Source organism: Zeus faber, assembly GCF_960531495.2.
Source record: "Zeus faber genome assembly, chromosome: 8".
Lineage (NCBI taxonomy): Eukaryota > Metazoa > Chordata > Actinopteri > Zeiformes > Zeidae > Zeus > Zeus faber.
In genome coordinates, this window is record NC_137195.1 from 19,671,742 (window position 1) to 19,681,854 (window position 10,113).

Below are 10,113 nucleotides of genomic sequence, written 5' to 3' on the forward strand. Positions count from 1 at the left end.
CTTAATTCCCATCTTATTGAGGATGTGCGCCTGGGGAGTGCCAAAGTATGCGACAGAATGAACGACAGAGGATGTGAGGTTTTTTTTTGGGGGGGGGGGGGGTCCTGAGTGAATGCCACAAACTGAAAAATCTACCGAAGCTCGACAGAGTGAAAAGCGTCTTCCCGGTCGGGTGGGGGTCTCGGCCTCGCCGCAGTCCTTGAATTAAAAAACTATCAGTCATTAGACAATCCTTCATCTTTTATTTGTCCAAAATTGACCTTTTCCATGGATTTCTCTTCTTTTTTTTTTTTTTTGTAAACAATCATCCAGAAAATATGAGGACCCCCCTCGCTGGTCAGAGTAGGTTTCTTCACTGATGGTTAAAGGTGTTGTTGTCGTCTTTTGGGTCGGGTTCTGGGTTTTGGGTTTACGTTGGGTTTTGGGTTACATGATCGCCAATTTAAAGTGCCAGGCCGGGTTTTCAAATCCAGAGTGCGCCGTTGACCTGGTGGTTACTCAGTCGGTTATGGCCGTAGTTCATGTGGGGTGGGTGGGCGTCTCCCCGGCTTGGCGCTCTCGGGGTACTGGCCGTTGTCAAAAGGCATGTGGTGGACGCTCTGGACGTGGGTCTTTAGGTTCCCTTTCTGAGATGCTCGGTACGGGCAGAGGTGGCAGCAGAACGGTCTCTCGCCTGGAGGAACACACACACACACACACACACACACACACACACACACACACACACAGAAAAATGTTAATGGGTTCGGTACGGAACGTAGGAAATGTCACACTGGGTTTTATCAGGGGCTCAGAGGACAGAACGCTCCCTTTGGGGGGGATGGGGTGGATTTAACAGGGCGGAGTAACAAACACGGCGACGCCAACAGAGGCTGAGACTCGCCGAGGCCAAAGCAAACCGCAGAAGAAATGGAAGCGGAAACGCGCACAAGCAGAGACGAGCGGCGGCCATTGTTCCCGACCCTCCTGTAAAGCCGAGCAGCGGTCGCCACAGAAGTCGCGTCGGTCAATTTCCACCAGTGACACAAGAGATCCATGCATCGGTCACACAGGATTTCAGCTTTTTTAGGGAGTTTTAGACTGTAGAAAATGAGTCCTCGGGAAAGTCTAAGAGGTGTTTTAAATGAATCTGTCAAATTGATAAAAAATAAAATAAAATACAGAAGGATAGATAATAATTGAAGTAATGTTCCTTTTTTTGGAGAAAAAAAAAAGTCTCATCCAAAGATAATCCAAAGATATTTAATATTGACTAATAACTAAATGCATTATGTTCTTTTGGTAACCCTGCAACGTGCACTTTTCAAAGAACTAAACTCAAATCACCATGGCTTCCACATGGATCCTACTCATAGGGTTGACTACTTGCCCTTGGTGAGAGAGGGAGGGAATTGTTTTGATAGTGGTGGTTATAGTGATGATTGGACCCAGTTAATTATCCAATCACAACTATAGCTTGGTTTCTCTGGTCCAAATTAATACGGAAAAGTGTCATTGTTAAAGGTTTGATCCAGTTTGTTAATGGATACATACTATGATCCTGTCTTCAGCAAGTATCGGGTTGACATTTCACTTCATCAAACATGTACCGTTTGCTCTCCTGTCATTTTCATCTCCACGTTTGGCCTTCAACTACAGTTTTAGCTGTCACAGTACTTTGATATCTTTCCTGTGTTTGGGTCCCTGTTTTGTGTGTGTTTGAGTTTATGTTTGGTCTGTGGTTGGGTCCATGCTTGGTCTGTGTTGGGGTCCATGCTGGGTCTGTGTTTGGGTCCATAATGGGTCTGTGTTTGGGTCCATGCTGGGTCTGTGTTTGGGTCCTAGCTTGGTCTGAGTTTGGGCCCATGCTTGGTCTGTGTTGGGGTCCATGCTGGGTCTGTGTTTGGGTCCATGTTTGGTCAACGCATTTTCATTTGTCTGAGGCGGACCCAGACTAGGGTTGGACGATGTCCAAATTTTCCTACTGGCAAATTATCCCACAGCCCAACAACAAGAGATTGTCAATATATTCCATATGCAATCCTATATGGGATTATTAAGGTTTTAAACTGGACGCAACCGGCAAGCCAAAGGAAGTTAGAAGTAATTTGCAGTCTTTGCAAACGCGGCCTGGGACAGAGCACCGGGTCTCGCCGGCTGCGGGGCAGAGGTTCGGTTAAAACAATGGCTTAATAAGGCGTATTCAAAGGATAGCAAAATAATAAAAAAATAAAAGGATCAAATCATGAAATGATCCCAGAGAAAGCCCGACCCCAGTCTGCGTCTCTGCTCCCTGGAGGAGGCGGCTGCAGCTCCCCCGGGACTGGCCTCCCACCCCCCCGGTAACAGGTATGCGCTGTGCGCCGCTGCGTTGTCCCCCCGATATCTGAACTGAACTGAACCAAACTGAACCGAACAAAGCAAGAAAGACAGAGAGAACGCCTGGAAACAGTGTTTACGGTGATTAACTTCTTCTTTTTGACACTTTCTCCACGCTCGTTCCTATATCAATTGCGCTTTACACATCATTAAATTAGCAAAATAAAAGGACGGAGTCTTGGTGCAATGAATATAGCCGCTTAGTTTGAATGTCAACGATCACCCCTCTCCAAAGCAAACTTAACGGAGGGCGTGAATGCGCCGGAGAGCGAAGGCACTCTCAGGCAACATGAGGGATTCCTCCCCCCGTCAGCGACTACAAAAGGTTGCTCGACCTGGTGACACCGGCGGTCCCGTTTCATCCGGCGCCGGGAAAGGAAATGCGGGCGTCTTTGGGTGGAATTCCTCCCACTAAACTTCAACAAGCAAACAAGAAACTTCTCCTCTTGTTGACCCGACCCAGATCAGACGATCAGACGATCTCCTCCCTCTTTCATTGCTTCCTCGGAGAGGGAGGCCTGCCATCTGGAAAGGAGCGCCGTGCATCCCCGAGCAGTCCTACTTTCCCACAATCCTCCTCTTCTCTCAATCCGCACCCCCCCCCCACGACCTCCCCGCTCTTCCTCCCTTCAGACCCCCCCCTCGTCCCACACACACACACACACACACACACACACACACACACACACACACACACACACACGCGCGCGTTTCTCGTGACACTCGACTCTTTTTTTAATTAGACTGACCTACAATGGCACCGACACCTCGCCACAAACAAGCGTGCGCAAAACACACCGACTCGCACACGCACCTGAACAAAATAAATGAGATTGCCATTTAATTGTACCTAATTATCATTTTGATAAATGGTGGAATATCAAAGTGGCACAACAAATGACTCTCTTTGCCCACACCCACCCCCCACCCCCCCAACCCCCTCACTGCCCTCGTCTCCCCGCCCCTCTCCCTGAAGATGGAGTAACGGGGAAATATAGCTGTTATCATACATCATCACAACGCAACACGGAGGGAGGAAAGGGAATGAGAGAGAAGGACGAGAGAGAGAGAGAGAGAGAGAGAGAGAGAGAGAGAGAGAGAGAGAGAAAGAGAGAAAAAACTACTCTCCCCCCACCCAGTCCACCCCTCCTTTAAAAAAAGTCATAATTAATCACACAGATCTAAAAGCAGCTAAAAGAAAGTTGGGATGGGATGTTGGGGAGATATATAAAAAAAGTGACAAGTTTTGGGTGTGTGTGTGTGTGTGTGTGTGTGTGTGTGTGTGGGGGGGGGGGGGGGGGGGGGGGGGTTCCGGTGCACTACATTATAGTAAAGGTTACCGTCACCGTAAAGCAGCGGCGACGTCACGTCTAATTGGACGGCGGCCGGCATCACTCACGCACAGGGCGCGCTCACGTGATTCATTAGGACGGAGGTACGCCACGCCGTCCCGACTCCCTCTCTCCAAATGTCAAAGCAAACCAGATTTACTCCTTGTGGTTCCTCGCGCAAAACCCCCTCCTTCTCTCTCTCTCTCTCTCTCTCTCTCTCTCTCTCTCTCTCTCTGTCTCTCTCGCTCTCTCCCGCCATCCTTCACTGCCATGCTGCTCTCAAAATGTGGAACTGACGAAAAATGAATGAAATTTCTTTGAAACGTTTTTATTCTCATAAGGGGTGGGCATTTCGGTGAAGACAAAACAAAAACAAGCAGTGTAGATATGGTGCAAAAGCAAACAAACAAACAAACAAACAAATAAAACAGTCATGACGGGCAAGTGACCAAAAAGACACAAACGCAGGCACGGATGGACAGAATGAGGGCGGCATGCAGAAGCGTTTGAAGTCGGGGCGATCTGGGGTTGGGTGGTGTTGGGGGTTTGGGGGTGGTGGTGGTGTGGGTGAGGGGGGTGAGGACTGCGCCCGTGGTGGGAGTTATAAGAGACATACTTGTTTGGGAGGAGCCTCAGCAGCGGCGGCAGCGGCGTGTGCATCAGCGCCTCTGTGGAGTCCGTTAAAATCAAACCCAACTGTGGAGGGGGTGGAGGGGTGGAGGAGGAGAGGGGTGGGGTGGAGAAGGAGGAGGAGGAGGAGGAGGGGGGGGGGTTGTTGGTTAAAGCGCTTGGTGGGGAGATCTATCTCTCTCCCCCTCTCTCTCTCTCTCTCGTTCTCTCTCTCTCTCTCTCTCTCTCATCCGACACACCCGAGCACCACCCGTCACAACTGGTGGTGCCGATGATGAAAGTGGTGGTGATGGAATTGAGGGGCGGTGGTGACGATGGCCACCACCACGGCGATGATGATGATGATGGTGATGATGAGGAAGAGACCTGTTTGGAGGTGAGTCGGTGATTTAATGTGAAGCATGTTAATGAAGGCCGGCCTGGGGCGGCCGCCCTTCCCTGTGCCAGCACGGGCCGCGCTGAAGACGACCGTCGGTGACAACATCAATTACGGCTCCACTAGTGTTTACCAAGTCTACGCGAAAGTGCGCGCGCGCGCGTGTGTGTGTGTGTGTGTGTGCGACAGGGCTGAAGGGAGCTGCATCACTTACCACTTGGCCTCTGTCACTTAGAATGACTGGCCGTGCCACATATCATTCACACCCTTGCAAAGAAGCTACTTATCTGACTGTCTACTGTGATCACTGCTGAATGGATGATGGACATGACAGCACAGAGGAGAGGGGGGGGGGGAGGGGGAGAGGAGGGGAGGAGGTAAGGAAGGAGGCGGGAGGGGAGGAGGTGAGGGAGGGGAGAAAACCGGGGAAAACCGGAGAGGAAAGATGAGGGGAGAGAGGAAAGGAGGAGAGGAGGCAGAAGGAAGAAAAGTAGAGAATAGCGAGGAGAAAAAAAAATGAGCGACGGACTGGAGTGAAAAGCACAAAAACAGAGACGGGACTGGGTGGAGAAGCGGGGTGGGATGAGGAGAGGGGAGAAACAGAGTGGGGCGGGGAGAAAATGGGAGGAAGTGGAAGAATTGAGGAATGGGGGACACCAGGAAAAAGGGGGGGAAACGGGGGACAGGAAATGGGCTCAGGGCGTCTAAATGGGGCTGTTTTGGTGCCAGGCGTGAGGATGCATGCAAATGGCTGGTGTGGTGTCTCCGCTACGCTTCATTAGCATGCACCGCCCCCTCCCTCTAATTGACACGTGATTAATAATGTATACAATTTGTCACAGGTCAGTATCTCCGGTAAATCACATTCCAGTTTTCAAAAAAATTTAATAAAATAAAAAATAGAGACAGCTGCCCGGCCCAGGGCGGGGAAGCGGCGCTGGCGGGCCGCACTGTCACACTCAAGTGAACGGGAAAAAAAAACATCTTTCTATTTTGATTTATCCCCCCGCAAAAAAAAACGAAAAAAACTGGAAACCTACGAGATTAATGGGAGACTGGAGATAATATATTGTCGAGATGGTAATGGGAAATAAGAAAAATACATATCTGTTGCTATCGGATTAAAAAATGTTGAGTGTGTGATGGCGTGCATGCACAGGTGGGTCGTGTGTTTGTATTAAGCTTGGTATTACTATACTTGTGTGGACTTTTTAGAAAACTAGGACATTTTGTCCAGTCCTCACGTTTTCCCATATTTTAACTGCCTACTTATATTAGTCTTATCTATGCGCGCACACGTGCGTGTGTGTGTGTGTGTGTGTGTGTGTGAGCGCGCGCGCGCGTATGTGTATGTGTGTGTGTGCTTACCTGTATGGGATCTCATGTGAGTACGCAGGTGGCTGGGCTGACTGAAGCTCTTACCGCATTCGTGGCAAACATAGCTACCCTGCCTCATCAGGGACCTCAGCATCCCTACACGCACAGACACACACGGACACACACACACGGACACACACACGGACACACACACACATGTGCAAGGGCACACACATACACACACACACACAGGAGAAAGAGAAAACATGATGCCGTTGCATGAGAAGTTGCGGTTAAACAATCAGACTAATGATCTGGTTTCCTAAACTAAGTGATCAAATAACACCCAATCAAGATGTAAAGCAAAGACGTAATTACTATTATTCATAATGAAGTAGTTTAATATTTAGCCGAGTGGGAAATTGGTTCATGCAATATGCTAAATAACTTATTTAATCAACCGCACTTGATTCATTGAAATTGGTACCATCCGAGATTTGATCGCTGGAACAAGAATTATTTTTGCATTATAGTCCCTAACCCAGATGGATATCAAATGTAAAAATACAGAAACCATCCTTTAAATCATCATGTCAGATGGAACTTTAAAGCAATTGACTGGACTTCAAATTGGAATATAAGATGACGACTGGGAACGAAGAAATGCAAAAAAGCAGATTGGAAAAAAAGTGCCACTTCGGGGTAGGAACGGCATCCTGGGTTGCCGCTTGGAATGTTTGTAATGACGGCCACGAAGATTGTAAAAGGTCGTTGGGGGGCGGGGACGGCGGCGGGGATGGAGGGGGATGGTGAGTCAGATCAGAATTAGGGATGCGAAAAAACTGCAAAAACCGCGAGCGGAAAGCATGGAAAGCAGGGAAAAGGTAGATGTCAGGAGTGGACCAGCGCAGGCATCATTAGTATGTCTAATGTGTCATTATGAGCAGCTAGCTCCGGGGGCTGGCCTGCCGCTGTCACACAGCATCATCTCAGTAGCTGACAGCCAGACTCACACACACGGGCTACACCCGCGCGCACACACACGCGCGTACACACACACACACACACACACACACACACACACACCGCATAAATTACAGGCAATTAAAACACCCCGGCTGTGATGTGCCCGCTCTGCCGCCCGTGTGTCACATGTCAGGTGTGTGTGCAGGCATGTGTGTGTTTATATATATGTGTGTGTGTGTGTGTGTGTGTGTGTGTGTGTGTGTGTGTGTGTGTGTGTGTGTGTGTGTGTGTGTGTGTGTGTGTGTGTGTGTGTCTGTGCTCGTGTTTGGTCCAGGGGAGAAAACAAAAAAGTGCATGGCTGCGTCTCCCACTGACGCGAGATGCAAAGAGACAGCAGGAGGACGAGCCATTTGAAGACAGTTGGTCCATCCGACGTCACACACACATACACACACACACACACACACACACACACACACACACACACACACGCGCCGGTGACCTCTCCTGCTGGCAGATAACAGCCCTGGGGGTCTGTGCAGTAAGCATCGCTCTCCCTCCCCTCCTCCCCACCCTCCTCCCCCATCACCCTCTGCACATCACTTCCCCGAGCAGCAGCCTGGCATATACCTGGGCAGCGCCCGCTGACGGCCGCTGCTGCGGGGCTACGGCGTGAGGACAACCGGACAGGAGGACGGGGGACGGGGGACGAGGGAGGAGGACAGGGGAGGAGGATGGGAGGGGGGGGGGGGGGGGGGGCAGCAGAGGTGACAGAGAGAGTCTCTGGCAGGTCCGGCGCTGGCCTCCGGATACTCTACATCCACCGCCGGCCGCCAGCACTTCTCACTGACGCACTAATGAAAGACAAGACAGGAGCCGGGCTGGGGAGTCAGCCAGCCAGGCAAACAAACAAAGGCGCAAACGCTCCTGCCCGCCACACACACACGCACGAGCACGCGCGCACACACACACACACACACACACACACACACACACACACACACACACACACACACACACACACACACGCACGCGGAAACCCACACAGACGCGCATAACGGCGAGGGAAGAGCGTTGGTTGCTCAAAAAAGGTCACTTTATAGCATGTGACTCAAAGGGCTACGGCGGAGCGTGACGATATGCGGCCAGACGGGTGACAGCGATGTCACGCGTGCGCTCGGGGCCCGCCGTCTCTGACCCCTGGCCCCGCACAGCCCCACTTGACCCCGGGAGGAGGAGGAGGAGGAGGCAGAACGGGCGCGGAAACGGGAAAAAATAATGCGCCCGTTTCGGTAATGACCATTTCCAAAGCAGCTGGTGGTGGTAATTATTGTGTCTCATCTGCCTCCCTGCCTCCCGTCCTACCTTTCCCTTTCCGCTCTCTCTCTCTCTCTCTCTCTCGCCCACCCTGTCCGTCGCTCTCTCTCTCTCTCTCTCTATTTACCCCCCCCCCCACACACACACACACACACAAACCCTCTCCGCATCTGTGTGTGAGTGGCTCATCAGGCAGAGCGGAGCGTGACCTAAACATTTTGTGACAGCTTTCTGGGAGAGTGGAGTTGGACGCTAGGCATGCCTCACAGACCTGAGCACAGCAAAGGTTCTCTCACGTCTTTCAGGGGAAAACACACACACACACACACACACACACACACACACACACACACACACACACACACACACACACACACACACACACACACACACACACACACACACACACACACACACACATAGCAAATATAGCCCTTTCTCTATAACTCTCCTAACATGCAAACGTGTGTGTGTGTGTGTGTGTGTGTGTGTGTGTGTGTGCGTCCGCAATATGCAGGAACCGCTGTCTGTGTGTGACACACAGACATACATACTGTCTGTGTGTCACACACAGACAGTATGTATGTCTGTCTGTCTGTATGCCCTTCGATTACGATGTCCTTCGATCATCTGGACAACCATTCATCCGATCTACTGAGCACATGGAGGATGTATTACTGGGACCCAAGGACATGCAGTGTGCAATTTGGACACACGACACGTGTAATATTAATAAACTTTCAATAAACAGCGAACAGCGAGCCAGCAGGGGGCAGGGCTTCAGGGCTGTGCGACCGAGTCACAAAGAGTCTTTCCCTGGTGTCTCACTTTTACCACCGGTTTCATCCTCCATTGTGGAACACAGGACTGAATCGCTTACATTTTGTTAAAATGTCGTACATTTTGAATGGGCACATTAAAATTATTTATTATCACTTATTTATCACTTGTACGCCATATCGCCCAGCCCTACTGTGTGCTACAGAATGTTTGTGACCCATGCATTTGTGATTTCAGAGTCTGTGTGTGTATGTGTGTGCGTTTTTTACTCTAAGCACATAGTATGTGTACATAGCAGCCTCAGGGAGCCATATAAATATATTTTTATGGTTAAAAAATGTTCACAATACATACAATATATACTATATATTGTGAATTGTTTAGAATTTAGATTTATTATTTGGATGTATTTATTTATATATTCATGAAGACCAAGCTGCAAACTGCATTGAAAACAAATGTTACATTTGTATTCTAAATAGTATTTGCTGTAAAGAAACCATAATAATAATAATAATAATAATAATAGTAATAATAATAATAATAATAATAAAAACGCCTCGCTCTGTGTCTTACCAGTGGGGTCCAATAGGGCGTTGGCGGCTCCCCAGCGGTGGTAAAGGGCGGCCAGCTCATGGGGGCTGTAGTTCTTGAGGAAGCTGAGGATATCGACGGGCATCTCTGGCATCTCCACTGCCGCTTCGTGCTTCCCGTCACCGTGGAAACCTGAGGGCTGGGAGGAGGCGGCCGAAGAGGAGGAGGAGTTCTGGGGGTTCTGAGAAGACACCCTGTAGCTGCGTGCCACTAAGGATCCGTGACTGATGGCACTGGGTCTTGCAGCGTTGGCCCGTCCCTGGCCGTGGGAGCTGGCTAGGGTCTGGTGAGAGGACACGGCCTTGGAGAGCTGAGGGGAGGTCCGGGGGCGGCTGTACTCGGCCCCCAGGCCGTGTTTGCTGGACAGCATGAAGCCCAGGCCCTCCTGGGGCAGCAGGTAGTGCTCGGACAGCCGGGCTCCCGCTGTGGAGCTGGAGCCGGGGG

General features: G+C 50.4%; 1 protein-coding gene across 1 annotated transcript in view; it reads right to left on the minus strand.

The window, feature by feature from the left end:
• Window positions 1-337: 337 nt before the first annotated feature.
• Window positions 338-10,113, minus strand: part of LOC307234358 (zinc finger protein 516-like) — a gene marked incomplete at its 5' end in the record, with an annotated part of 17,263 nt that continues 7,487 nt past the window's right edge. Inside the window, 3 exons of the mRNA XM_080006049.1 lie at window positions 338-673; window positions 6,064-6,168; window positions 9,652-10,113. The exon at window positions 9,652-10,113 is cut by the window's right edge and continues 903 nt beyond it. Coding sequence (XP_079862175.1) covers window positions 507-673; window positions 6,064-6,168; window positions 9,652-10,113 — 734 coding nt within the window. The 3' untranslated portion in view covers window positions 338-506. The remainder of the gene's footprint in view (window positions 674-6,063; window positions 6,169-9,651) is intronic.